The sequence below is a fragment of the Cyprinodon tularosa genome, unplaced genomic scaffold (genome assembly GCF_016077235.1).
Source record: "Cyprinodon tularosa strain WSP-4 unplaced genomic scaffold, ASM1607723v1 ctg77, whole genome shotgun sequence".
Taxonomy (NCBI): domain Eukaryota; kingdom Metazoa; phylum Chordata; class Actinopteri; order Cyprinodontiformes; family Cyprinodontidae; genus Cyprinodon; species Cyprinodon tularosa.
In genome coordinates, this window is record NW_024039529.1 from 1,142,428 (window position 1) to 1,155,958 (window position 13,531).

Here is a 13,531-nt window from a genome sequence, read left to right on the forward strand (position 1 = left end):
ATGTGCAGGTGTCAATGTACTGTACAGTAATTATAGTTTGGTTCCTCTTATCCAGGGATTCTTCTCCAGGAGGTCAGACATCTCAGAGCTGTGCCACTGTTTGGTGGCGCTTCCTGCTCCGACGCTGGCGTCGCTTCTGGAGTGCTCCTGTCACAGTGTTCCTTGGCAACGTCATCATGTACTTCGCCTTTCTCTGCCTCTTCACTTATGTGCTTCTTCTAGACTTCCGCCCACCGCCACCTTTTGGTCCCGGAGTTCCAGAGATACTGCTTTACTTTTGGGTGTTCACCTTGGTGCTAGAAGAAATCCGACAGGTGGCACACACACACACACACACCTATATATATATATATATATATATATATATATATATATATATATATATATATATATATATATATATATATATATATACACATACATAGAAACAGACATGATTCCTTTATAGAATAATCTGCTATATATTTTGACAGGTGTTTTAACCTAAATCACTCTTCTTTGTGACAATTTGTAAGGAATATTCAGTTATCTTATGCAGGGACATCACACCTTTAGTGAAGGAGCAGCACTTTTATGAGATGTGCTAAAGTATCAGGTACATCTGAGTAGGCGATGATGTGATTTTCTAGAGTGAGCTCATTCTCTATAGGGAATTTGAGGACCCATGAGGCTCTCACCTCTCTGCATTACTCGCTCTCTGGGAGCCAGGTCAGATAAGCATGATCGCTTCTTGCAGATATCCCTTAGAGCCCTCCTCCCCTGGGTGCAGAAGACCCATTTTACAGCGGAGCTTCCCACTGTTGCTTTATCTGGCTATTCAAACATACATTTATCCATATAAACATAGACATTCATGTACTGTATATACAATGATTTAATTGGTTAGAAAGCTACGCTTCTTTAAAGAGGTCCTGGTATCTTTTTGCAAATTACAATAACAGTTTGGTGGGATTATTATTATTATCTTTTTTCTAACAGAGCTTCTTCACTGACGAAGAGATGAGCATCCTAAAGAAATTTAAGCTGTATGTCGAGGACAACTGGAACAAGTGTGACATGGTGGCCATTTTACTCTTTGTTGTTGGGGTTTCCTGCAGGTACTGAGCAGCAATATAAATGGAAAGAACATTTTCAATAAAATCCTTAAAGGTTCTGGAAATTTATTGTTACGACAGTGTAAGCAAGACTATTAGAATATACGACGGAATTGCTGTTTTGGACCAGTGTTTGCATCTGATCTTGCAGAATGTCCAATGGCACCTATGAAGCGGGGCGGACGGTTATGGCCATAGATTTCATGGTTTTCACTTTACGCCTCATCCACATCTTTGCTATAAACAAGCAACTTGGCCCCAAGATCATCATTGTGGAAAGAATGGTGACCAAAATCTGTTAATTGTGCCAAATTAATTCTAAATTTTTCTCAATTTAAGTCAAGATTTAGGAATTGTTCCAACTAAAATGGTCATAAAGGAGAACAATATTTGTGTCTTACAGATGAAGGATGTTTTCTTCTTCCTCTTTTTTCTGAGTGTGTGGCTAATTGCTTATGGCGTAGCTACACAGGCTCTTCTCCACCCCAATGACCCAAGAATTGACTGGGTGTTTCGTAGAGCTTTATACCGCCCTTACCTGCACATATTTGGACAAATCCCCCTGGAGGAAATAGATGGTAAAAGAAAGACATGTTAAAGAGTGTCATTTAATGAATTTGATATTGTCTTTATTCATCTTATTCCTGAAAATATATTGTAGTTTAAATTAACTGTAATATGTAATACGACACTGATGGATTCAAGCAGGAATGACTTTTAATTTTAACCCAATAAGTGTCCGGAAATATTTTATTCTGCGGTTTTTCTTTTTCTTCTCTCCTGAAATCTTCTGTAGCTGCTCGGTTCCCGGATATTAACTGCACCGATAAACCAGAAGAGATTATCCAGGGTCTGCTACCGCCATGCCCCAATCTGTACGCCAACTGGCTGGTCATTCTACTGCTAGTTATCTTCCTTCTTGTCACCAATGTGCTTCTGCTTAACCTCCTCATTGCCATGTTCAGGTATGTTGAGGGCTCATATTACATACAGGAAGCTGATCATACACACAACTGCTGTGTGAAACATTAAAAGTTGTTTCTAACCCTTTCTGAATCAGTTTCGCCAAAAGGGATTAAAACCGGTAGCACTAGAAGAAATAATGAAATGCCACAACCACAAATTTCAATGTATTTTACTGGAGGTTTATGAGACATATCTATATGAATAAGGCATGTTTAGGATGTGAAAATATTTTCATGCATGGTTTTAGAAAAATAAAAACTATGAAAAATTAATTAGTGGGAGGGAAAGAACAAACATTTAGAAAAAGTGGATCTGGACACTTAGACCACATTGAACTTGTTGACCTATATTAAAATTCTAAATGTGGCAGATTAGCCTTGAACACACCACTGTATTTGCATTAGAGGGACTCGTATCTAATTCCAGACCTGAATCTAAACAAGAATTTTAATTAGAAATTGCAGTTAACAGATTCTTTTGACCCAATTTGACTAAACCTCATGAAAAACAACTAATATGTTCTCCTTATTTCCAGAACTGAAACCTGTATATTACGGGCATTATATATAGAGAAATATGTAAAACCTTTCTGTTGTAGTTTTAATGAATGTGTCTCACAGGTAAGGAAAACCCCAAATAGATTTTTCAGAAATGTATAATTTTGAATCTACAGACATTTTAATCATGAAGAGGGGGAAAAAAATGCATGCCACTCGTTTCAAAAACCTGATTCATGTCCCTTCCCGATTACAATCTGCTGTATAGCCACAGTGATTCCCAAATCTGGTCCTCAGGGACCCCTGCCCTGCAAGTTTTAGATATGTGTCTGTTTCAGCACAACCAATTCAAATCAGGGCTCTTCTTCTACCATTAAGTGCTGTAAAAGCCTGTTTAAATCTATTCTGTTCTGATATGATGCCCGTGAGGAACAGGGTTAATGACCATTGGTATTGCCCATAAATATTTGTTAGTTTTTAGTAATAAAGTCTTTTTTCCCTTACATTTGAAATAGTTAAAAATAGTTCTAAGAATAGTTTAAAAAATAACACCAAAATGAAACTGTTAAATATTTCCTAATTTGCAGCTACACCTTCCAAGTGGTGCAGGGTAACACGGACATCTTCTGGAAGTTCCAGAGATATAACCTGATTGTGGAATACTACAGCCGTCCTGCGCTGGCCCCACCCTTCATCATCATCAGCCACATCTCTCAGCTCTTCCTCTGCATGGTCAAACGGCCCGAGTCTAAACAGGAACACCTTGGTATGCAGGTTCTACAATCAGATTTCGCTTTGGGTCTTTAAAGCCAAAGGGGAATTATTTATGAAGGCTGAAGTACTTCAAAACACACAATGCTGTTTTCTCTGCACCTTACCTTTTTATTTTTGAAGGAATTCTGTTAGTTTAGGTGTTTCTTAAGCTCCGTCTGAGTGCCGTTTCTTCCTGTGTTTTTGCAGAGAGGGAGCTGCCAGCAGGACTAGACCAGAGGCTCATAACATGGGAGACGGTGCAGAAAGAGAATTACCTGGCAAAAGTGGAGCGCCAGCACTGGGAGAGCAGTGAGGAGAGACTCAAGAGCACCTCCTCAAAGTAATTATCCTGCAGCTTAAAGGAACACAAATCTGTAAACTCTCAATCTTAGATAATTATCAGCTTGTCTGTTTTTAGTCATTCTTATTTCCTCTTACATACATAACCAGTATGTGCAAACCAAACAATGTTAGGCTCTATTTAATAATCAGAAGTTATTTTCATAATCAAACTATTCTGTGTATTTTTTCAGGGTTCAGAACCTGCTTAAAATTGTTGGCAGGTTTAAGGACCAAGAGAAGCGACTAGTATCAGTGGAATCTCAGGTAGATTTGCTGCATCACCCGGGAGCCTTGTATGGATGTTTTAATGCTGTAATTGCTGAGACATTGGATAATGTGTTCACTGTAGGTTAGATATTGTGCAGAGGTGCTGTCCTGGATGGCAGAGTGCTTTACGAAAAGCACACTCAAATGTGAAAAGGATGCTCCAAAAGCTCCAAGTCAGTAAAACATTTTTAAAAACTCACTAAAGGATATAAGATACTGGTGCGTTTTTATGTCCAGTTTTGTACTAACAATGTGTTAAATGTCAGCATCTCTAACAGGCACCAAAGCAGACAGCACTGCAGAAACGTCTCAAATTCATCAGGAGCAAGAAGCCAGACAAAAGGAGGAAGAATCTAAACCTGGTCACCCAGGATATGGAGCCAACAAGAAATTTCCTTACATCGATGAATAATAGTCACAACATCTAGTAACAGATGGCCAATCCAACTCTTCCGCTTCCCCTTCTGGTTTTCACCTGACCTTCAGTAGTATCCCCTTTTTAACGATGATCGTGAAGTTCTATGGGATTATCTTCATTGTGAGAGCAGCACGACCATTTCCCTTTTATTCCAACAGAAATGTGCATACTGTATCCCAACAGAAAAATAAAAATGATGGCTACTGTAAATTGGCTTTAAGCTATATAGAAAAAAATAGGGCTCAGCAATTAAAAAAGTTCTGAATAATTAAGAACTTTGTAAAAGCAATATCTTTTTATTTCAATAGGTTCTTTATAATGCAGCAAGTGAAACCATTTTCAAATTCACTTCCTGTGTATCTTAAAATATGGGTTTCTAATAAGTACAACAGAGATCATCAGGAACTTTTTAACATGTATTGTATAACAATCTTAAACCAACCTATAATATTGTATGTTTTCAAAGCACATATCGTTTACATGGTCAAATATGACATCTTTGTAAAGCAGAACACAAAAGTAAATACTAATTGCACTTAAAGGCTAACAAGCAGCACATTTGCCTTGCAGTAAAAAAAAACTGTGAGTTATTACATAACATTTCTATATGTTAAATTTAAATGTATGATGATCACATTACCCAGGAATATGAAACAAATCACAAATTACCATTAAACCCACTTATTTCAGCCAAAATTGCAGAAAAAAATACATCTTTTACAGACATTAATGATGGTCTGCCTGTTTCATTCCAAATGTCTGATCATGATTTGTGATTTTAAACCCAGCTTTCTCAGATGATCTGAGGCTTAACCAACAGAATGCAGCACACAGATTTTAGACTGTACACCACAAGTTTATTAACAACATTCTTCATAACATACATAAAATAGGCAGTGATGTTTTGATTTAAACGCAGAGTAATACATTTGTTCTGTTTTAAACTAACTTTGCTCAAATATCTTTAGACATGCACTGATTTGAAAGCTTTGCTACCAGCTCTCATAAATATCCAGCGTACTGCATCCCAGTGGATTGACGTCTCCAGATAGAGACAGTGTGACTTATAGAACAGTGTGTTATTTGCTTTTTGTTTTACTGATTTGAAAAAAAACCCCCAAAAAATCATTTTTCTTGCTTTCTTTTTTTCCATGTCCATAGTGATTATGTTAGATAAGGGTTTGTCCTCATGATGCGACACTAATCTTCAATCATTTTCTCTGAACTGTTAAAATGCAAACTGTGGATTTAATAAAATCATTTTCCAAAGACTGGCTGAGTTGTTTTCAATCATTTTTTTCACTTGTTAAATCTGTATTGACCTTGATCCCAGTTAAACTAGGTGAATCAGAAACCGATGAATGCCAAAGGTCCATAAAGTTATAAACTGTTCCACTTATGCATGACTATTTAGAAAAAGATCACTACTAATCTGTACCATATCTCCTCCAAGGCATCCAACAATACCCCAAGATCAAATCAGATCATGAAGGGGAAGAACCTAAAACACATTCATGAATGCAACGAAGATTGAAACATTAATAAACAATAAATACTAGAGCTTTGATGAAAGGAAGCTTTGATTTTACCAATTCTAATGTGCATGAATTATAATAAAGAGACAATACTGAAACTTTGTTAGTTGTGCTCTATTCAACTGTCATGACAACAATCCCATATAAAGCAGCTTGACCTTATTCTCTTGAAAGTGAGGCTTCGGGCCCTCTCGGCTGTACGGCTGGTCCCTCCCGATTAAATGCGCCATCAAAGCGTGGCGTAACCTCACAGCGGATCAGCAGAGTGTCATCTTTAATATAAGCTCTCTGACTCAGCTGCTGCAGGTGCATAAAGGTGACGTAGCCGAATCCTTTGGGGTTGCGTGGATTTATGGGTTTCTGGAAGGCTTGCAGGTCTGGCTTTGTCTCCATGACCTCCATGTGATGCTGACACTCGGGTCCCTGGTCTAAAATGGCCAGCCGGATCGTCCCTTGAAACGGCCAAGTCAGCTGCCCATCAAAAGCTCCTTGCATAGTGTGGACAAAAAGGGAGATGTAGTTGGAGCAGCGTGGGGCGTTGGGTGTCTGCAGGTGTAAACGTAGACACAGCTTGTAGCCTGGGCGGCCCGTGTAGAAGCCAGGGCTGTGCTCAACCACTGGCATGCTCGCCTCCTGGTTCCGCAGGAGGGCAGAGAAACCTTTGAGGCGCCAGATAAAGATCCCATGGCACTGCTGGGCCTCCAACTCTTTCACAGTTTCCTCCAGCATTGAGACTCTACGCCTGAGCTCAGCAAGCTGCCCTGCCTGCCAATGAAAGGGGATCGGTTAGTTTTTAAAGATTTGAAACCTACATGTTATACAGCACATCGACCGTATGTTACGTTTATACCAATAGATTAGTGAATTGTTCTATAACCCCACCTATAAACCCTCACTTTAACAAGATGCTGCAATCCCTTTTATATGGTTTAAAAAGGAGATGAGTCTTCCTTTATGAGCAGATAGCACTGATTGATATATCTCAGTGCTGCCTTTCATTTTAATCACCCATCGATCCAAAGTCAGACTTATGACAGAATAATGTACGTTTTAGTACAGATTAATTGCATTTGTTACAGACTATAAACACAAACCATATCAGAGCCATCCAGACCAACATGGGGGCAAATTTCTAATATGAGCATTCAGCAGATGAACTCATGTAAAAAGACATCAGCTTACTGACAGACGTGACTACTTCCATAGTAGCAGAGATCTTGCAAATAAATAGATAAAGTGAATTAATGGCTCTCACAAGTAAACAACATTTTACGTAACACATTGCTTGCTGACCTACTTGCAAAAAAAGAATAAGATGGCTGGAAAGAAATGAACCTACCAGCCTTCTTTAGCATTAGTGAAGTGACAACAGTATAGTTAAGCTTACTAAAAAGGATTAGTAATATTAGATGGACCCAGTGTAACACAAAAAAGAGAGTTCAATAGTCTGCTCAAGTCAATACTAATGACTCAAATCAACATGAAATGCAATAAAGTGCTCTTCTTCAACAGATCTGACGTTAGATATTAGGAATGATAATGAGCTCAACTTGATCAGCTCTTACTTGTGTCTCTTTTAATATGATGAGCTCCCGCAGCTGGTGGTCTTGCTTCACCAATCGCCCATCCATCTCTCGGAGCCTCTGCATCTCCTGACTGGGCTGACATGAAGCTGAGCTGATGCTGCAGCTCGCAGCCCCTCTGGGCCCCCCACAGGCTGACACTGAAGCAGCAGCACCAAAGTCCTCATAGGAAACAGAAGGCCCTAGCGTTCGAAGGGGTTTGGGCGACGTGCCGTTAAGGCTTAGGCTGCGTAAAAACTCTGCCATGTAGCGCATATGCATCTGTGTGAACTCCTGCATGTGCTGAGCCAAATCATGGCGCTGCATCTGCAAATATATATAGCAGTTATGGCTCAGACATACAGGTGCTGGTCATAAAATTAGAGTATCATGAAAAAGTAGATTGATTTCAGTAATTCCATTTAAAAAGTGAAACTTGTATATTATATTCATACATTACATACAAACTCATATATTTCAGATGTTTATTTTGTTTAATTTTGATGATTACAAATGACAACAAATGAAAATCTCAAATTCATCATATCAGAAAATTAGAATATTACTGAAGACCAATAAAAACAAAGGATTTATAGAAATGTTGGCCAACTGAAAAGTATGAACATGAAAAGTATGAGCATGTACAGCACTCAGTATTTAGTTGGGCCTCCTTTGGCCTGTATTACTGCAGCAATGCGGCGTGGCATGGAGTCGATCAGTCTGTGGCACTGCTCAGGTGTTATGATAGCCCAGGTTGCTCTAATAGTGGCTTTTAGCTCTTCTGAATTGTTGGGTCTGGTGTATTGCATCTTCTTCTTCACAATACCCCATAGATTTTCTATGGGGTTAAGGTCAGGAGAGTTTGCTGGCCAATTAAGAACAGGGATACCATGGTCCTTCAACCAGGTACTGGTAGCTTTGGCACTGTGTGCAGGTGCCAAGTCCTGTTGGAAAATGAAATCTGCATCTCCAAAAAGTTGGTCAGCTGCAGGAAGCATGAAGTGCTCTAAAACTTCCTGGTATGTGGCTGCGTTGACCCTGGACCTCAGAAAACACAATGGACCAACACCAGCAGATGACATGGCACCCCAAACCATCACTGACTGTGGAAACTTTACACTGGACTTCAAGCAACGTGGATGAAGTGCCTCTCTTCTTTTCCTCCAGACTCTGGGACCTTGATTTCCAAAGGAAATGCAAAATTTACTTTCATCAGAGAACATGACTTTGGACCACTCACCAGCAGTCCAGTCCTGTTTCTCTTTAGCCCAGGCAAGACGCTTCTGACGCTGTCTGTGGTTCAAGAGTGGCTTGACACAAGGAATGCGACAGCAGAAACCCATGTCTTTCATACGTCTGTGTGTGGTGGTTCTTGAAGCACTCACTCCAGCTGCAGTCCACTCTTTGTGAATCTCCCCCACATTTTTGAATGGGTTTTGTTTCACAATCCTCTCCAGGGTGCGGTTATCTCTCTTGCTTGTACACTTTTTTCGACCACATCTTTTCCTTCCCTTCGCCTCTCTATTAATGTGCTTGGACACTGAGCTCTGTGAACAGCCAGCCTCTTTAGCGATGACCTTTTGTGTCTTGCCCTCCTTGTGCAAGGTGTCGATGGTCGTCTTTTGGACAACTGTCAAGTCAGCAGTCTTCCCCATGATTGTGTAGCCTATAGAACTAGACTGAAAGACCATTTAAAGGCTTTTGCAGGTGGTTTGAGTTAATTAGCTGATTAGAGTGTGGCACCAGGGGCCATCAATTTAACCTTTTCACAATATTCTAATTTTCTGATATGATGAATTTGAGATTTTCATTTGTTGTCATTTGTAATCATCAAAATTAAACAAAATAAACATCTGAAATATATGAGTTTGTATGTAATGTATGAATATAATATACAAGTTTCACTTTTTAAATGGAATTACTGAAATCAATCTACTTTTTCATGATATTCTAATTTTATGGCCAGCACCTGTATTTAATGCGACAGCAGCTCTGTTAAATAAACCTTTTGTTTGATTAAAAACAAATTACATACCCTTTCCTTACATCCAAAGATGTTAAAGTTACAGGCAATGGGTGCTTTTGGGCAATCTGTATCACAATGAGATTCCATCTTAAAAAAAGGAAAAAAGAAAACGATCAACATGAATCAGTTTTAAAGAAAACGCATTTGGCAGGATCAGACACAGAAACAAACTTCAACAAACTTCAACTACAATGGAACAATAAAGTGTTATTTAAGCCGCATGAGCATTAGTACTGGGTAAGGAACAGTTCCCTAAAATTACAACAAAGAGGAAAAATGTAAGCTCTAAATATGTCAAACATTTAACGGCTCATTTCCTGTATTACGGCTCTTACCTGGTCTCTGATTAGATCCATCTCACAGTATTGACACATCACACTAGCAAACGGACAGTGCTGCTCATGGAGCTAGGAAAACGAGACAAAAACAGAGTAAGATCATAAAACAGGTTCTTGTTGTCCTCAGTACCATTTTATAGTAATGATTAGGCATAGGCCAGATACTCATATCAAAGTTAACTATGATGTCAAGTTGTTAAAGGATGTTAAATGCTCTGTCTTTCTGTTGCTTTATGGTTTAAAATCAAATTAAACAATGGAAATAATAAGAATCACATCGGTTTCTGAATTTGTAGGAATTAAAACATCAATTATTAATAAATGATTAGATCTAGTTTTAAACATTACCATAACCACACAATTCCCTTACGTATTGTACAGCATTATTAATTACAAAGAGTTAAAAAAAAAAAAATGTGCAAAAAATAATGCTAATAAAAAAATTACATAATTGGTTGGAAATCTTTGTTTCATCTTTTAAAAGAAGGAAGAATAACCTGATTGGCCACATGCACTGTGCATCCTTTTGCATTTTAAAGCATCCCGTTAACATTTTTATTATCATTTTCTGTTCCTGATTAGTATTTGATAGCTGGAAAAGCATCTACATATCACCCTTGTTTTTAATGGAAAGACTGTCATGCTGTGGCGAAATTAAAAGAGTGCAAGCTATTGCTCGCATAATTTAATGGCTTTTTCAAACTACCATACAACTATGCAGGAAAAAATCAGTAATAACAAGAAAAACTATATTATGAAGATAGCCCCACTAATTACCTAAATATGATGCTGCTACACTTGATAACCGCAATAAATTGCAAACATCCTAAAGGTATAATATTCTGTATTATAAACACAAGACAACTTCTTTTAAATTAGTGTTTAGACTGAATTTCTATTTGGATAGATACCAAAATAAGAATGTTCAGTAAATGTCAAAAAGACCAGTGTTTTACTTTATGAACGTGTTTTCTTTTCTTTTTTAATAAAAAGAAAAACATTATTCTTACAGCCCGTAATATCACACTTCAATATACCAGCCCAATAGTGAGATGTAGTACCTCTTTCTCCTCATAAACAAAGGATGTCACACAGTCTGGGCATGTCATAGGTCTTCTTTGACACTCAGCAGTTTTGTGCTCCTCAATGTAGCTCTTTCTTACAGGTTTTTGACACTGAGGGCAAGGTACAGTGGCAAACTGACACACGAGCAAATGATTCTGGAAAAAAGAAAACAAATGAATGAATTTAATTTCACAACTGGCTTCATAACATAAAAATAAAATAGTCACAAAAATCAGTTATTTGTTACTTAGAATGATCTCCAATGCAATTTAAACAAAATAGGATTGAGGACAAATAACATAAAAAGTTTGTGCTTTCTGCTTTTGTGGATTGGAATCAGCAAAAAAGTTAAGTCTACCATTGTTTTCCATCTTGGTCCTGAATTGTTCTACCTTCTTTATTCCTGTAATTCATTGAGGTTTTATAACAGATGCCTACTGGGACATTTGTTTCCATTCTCTTGGATGAACTTCATTGCAAATCGTGTTTTCTTCCATCTAAATGCTAACCTCTAAATGTCGGAGCTCCATTTTGTCAGCACAGCCAGAGTTTGGACAACGAACAGTTAGCGATAGAATCTCCCTTTTGGCAAAATTATCAGGAAACAGTTGATCTTCTGACAGCATTTCATTGTCCACAGGGCACCGCTGTCCTGTATCACTGTTTTGCAAGAGGAAAACATCAATTAATTATGCAAGGCATTAACATAATCAGCATCCACACCGGGCTTTATATTTGGGCAGGAAAACAATTGAAATGTTTCATTTTATTCACAAATATGAGGGTATTGGGGGTAGGTTATTTGCAGGTGGCAGTATTGATAATACAATGTTTTAAAAGCAAAACCTTTGTTTTCGATTCAAATATCAGTTAAATTCTCAGAAAAATTACTTACCGAATAGATTTCTCAATACAGCTCTTGCAGAACCGATGACCACAGCGTGTTTGGATTGCATTCCTTAAGGCCATCAGGCAGATAGGGCATTCATATTTACTCTCGAGGGGTGGGTCAAATTCCACATCATAGCCCTGAAGGGGGGCAGCAGCCTGGAGACTACCAGATGAACTGCTCATTAAGGTGCCAGAACTATCCAATGGGCTTAAAAGGGATTCCCTTTCTTTTTCCATCATTGCCAAGGCACAGCCAGATTGCTCTTCACCACCTGCTCCTCCATCATAACTGTCCTCCTCCAAACCCCCCTTATTATTATCAGAGCAAGCCATCTGTATGATTGGGAGGTCCAGAAAAGGGCTAAAAAAAGGAGACAGAAAACAAATATTTATAAAAAAAAACTATCAGCTCATATCTCATCTTCAATCTGTAATGATTTTTTTTTTTACATAATTAGATAAAAAAAAGTAAAGGATAGCTTTTAAATTTTCAGTTCAGTTTCATTTCAGCTCAATTTATATAAAGACCAATTTATAACAAATAGCATTTCAATGCAATTTAGATAGAATCCGTTAATTTAATCCCACTGCAAACACATTTTTATGTCGAATGTGTGATTTACTTATCCTGCTACTGAAGACATAGATTTTGCCCAAATATATCGATCCATGGATCTATATATTAACAGTGTTAGATGCATCTAATTTTCTCAAGTCCTTATTTGAACTGGTTGGTTCAATTTCCTCCCATGAACATGGCACATTTTAACTTCCTCCTTAATTTAAAGCCAAAACAATGAACAGCAACGTGTATACATCCCTGTTTTATAGCTGTTTGTAAAGTGACGTTGCATGAGCACCCATTTTCAAGGTTTCTAAAAGGCCATGAAATAATGCGCATAATGACAAAACCGTTTCACAATTAAAGATTGCTGCAAGAGTCTATGATTTTATGAAACCAGCTGTCCTGCCCCTTGTAAAAGAAAATTAGAAGTTTTTACAGGAGTTTTATATATATATATATATATATATATATATATATATATATATATATATATATATATATATATATATATATATAATGACATGATAATAAACGTATATATAACATTTTTTAGGTATAACCCTACTATAGTCATGCATAAATCATTTCGCTTCAATCCAGTGCATCCCTGCACATTCATCCTTAAGCAATGTTTATTAACAGGCTTCGTCTGTTAATTCATATGTAAAATATACATATAGGTAGGCTTTAATCTACAAGCTAATTGTTTAATGACAAGGCAACATTTTTTTTGTGACTAATGTTATAACTATCTCGTGACTTATAGTTGGAAACGTTCTTTCCTCCTTAGCTGTTGTGACTTAACTCGTACAGTAACGTATCTATTAACAAAGTAACCCAATGTAAAACCGTTTTCTAAACATGTACAATACCTTGAACTCACAGAAGTGTTAGCAATTGTTTCATCTGACTGTCATGCCTTAGATGCGGAACTGCAACCTCGAACTTTGCGGCAGTAAGAAGATTCTAAAAGGAAGATGACATATACTAAACTGACCGAAGCCGAAGAGGACACACACCCAGGGAATCTTGGTATCAAAAAATAATCTTGTATCGGTAGGAGCCGGCGTTTTTTTCTTCGAACTTTGCCCACCTTTGCCTTGAAACACCTCAAACTTTTAGTTTCGGATTTCCTGTTTTTCTTTTCCTACGTCAAAGATGATGACTTCAGACTTCATCTGGGGTTAGCGAGCGCCCTCTAGTGGCAGGAGT

At 37.8% G+C, this 13,531-nt stretch overlaps 2 protein-coding genes across 5 annotated transcripts in view; one reads left to right on the top strand and one right to left on the bottom strand.

The window, feature by feature from the left end:
* Window positions 1-5,609, top strand: part of trpm5 (transient receptor potential cation channel, subfamily M, member 5) — a 24,276-nt gene extending 18,667 nt beyond the window's left edge. For 2 of the 4 annotated variants that reach the window (XM_038270577.1, XM_038270580.1), the window contains 10 exons: window positions 56-314; window positions 979-1,097; window positions 1,246-1,378; window positions 1,498-1,672; window positions 1,891-2,059; window positions 3,145-3,323; window positions 3,518-3,650; window positions 3,844-3,916; window positions 4,002-4,092; window positions 4,186-5,609. In XM_038270577.1, the coding sequence (XP_038126505.1) occupies window positions 56-314; window positions 979-1,097; window positions 1,246-1,378; window positions 1,498-1,672; window positions 1,891-2,059; window positions 3,145-3,323; window positions 3,518-3,650; window positions 3,844-3,916; window positions 4,002-4,092; window positions 4,186-4,331 (1,477 nt within the window). In that variant the 3' untranslated portion in view covers window positions 4,332-5,609. The remainder of the gene's footprint in view (window positions 1-55; window positions 315-978; window positions 1,098-1,245; window positions 1,379-1,497; window positions 1,673-1,890; window positions 2,060-3,144; window positions 3,324-3,517; window positions 3,651-3,843; window positions 3,917-4,001; window positions 4,093-4,185) is intronic. The other 2 variants (XM_038270579.1, XM_038270578.1) reach the window with 2 other exon arrangements.
* traf6 (TNF receptor-associated factor 6) lies at window positions 5,173-13,476 on the bottom strand. Its single transcript, XM_038270583.1, has 8 exons — window positions 13,203-13,476; window positions 11,759-12,115; window positions 11,373-11,523; window positions 10,860-11,018; window positions 9,796-9,867; window positions 9,470-9,547; window positions 7,438-7,761; window positions 5,173-6,637 (listed from the first exon to the last, which is right to left on the bottom strand). Exons 1-8 carry the CDS (start codon window positions 13,223-13,225, stop codon window positions 6,032-6,034), a joined length of 1,770 nt encoding a protein of 589 aa, XP_038126511.1. The 5' UTR covers window positions 13,226-13,476; the 3' UTR covers window positions 5,173-6,031.
* Between the last annotated feature and the right edge of the window lie 55 nt (window positions 13,477-13,531).